The sequence below is a fragment of the Myotis davidii genome, unplaced genomic scaffold, assembly GCF_000327345.1.
Source record: "Myotis davidii unplaced genomic scaffold, ASM32734v1 scaffold845, whole genome shotgun sequence".
NCBI classification, from domain to species: Eukaryota; Metazoa; Chordata; class Mammalia; order Chiroptera; family Vespertilionidae; genus Myotis; species Myotis davidii.
The window spans coordinates 1,234,860-1,235,142 of record NW_006296223.1 but is presented as its reverse complement, the minus strand read 5'-3'; the positions used below and the strand labels follow the sequence as shown (position 1 = coordinate 1,235,142).

Here is a 283-nt window from a genome sequence, read left to right as displayed (position 1 = left end):
GCAGCGCGCGCAGGGCTCGGTTGTCGAAGTGCAGTCCCGCCAGCCAGCGGGGCGCCGGCTCCATGGCGGCGGCCGAGGTGGAGCAGGGCGCGGGCAGGGGGCGGCCACCGAAGAGCGGCAACAGGGCGCGGGCGGCCGGGAGCGAGGTCCCGAGCACCGCTTTGAGCGAGGCCATAAGTGGCGCCGCTGCGGCGGAAACCCCTCCGCCCCGACAGGAAGCCCCGCCCCGGACGCCTCGCCGCCCAATCTCCAGAGAGGCGGTGGCTGCTGCTGCGCCTGCGCG

At 76.7% G+C, this 283-nt stretch overlaps 1 protein-coding gene across 1 annotated transcript in view; it reads right to left on the bottom strand.

Annotated features, from left to right (window-relative positions):
* The window catches only part of LOC102769130 (selenoprotein O), a 10,371-nt gene extending 10,196 nt beyond the window's left edge, over window positions 1-175 (bottom strand). The window contains exon 1 of the mRNA XM_015568715.1: window positions 10-175. Within this exon, the coding sequence (XP_015424201.1) occupies window positions 10-175 (166 nt within the window). The remainder of the gene's footprint in view (window positions 1-9) is intronic.
* Between the last annotated feature and the right edge of the window lie 108 nt (window positions 176-283).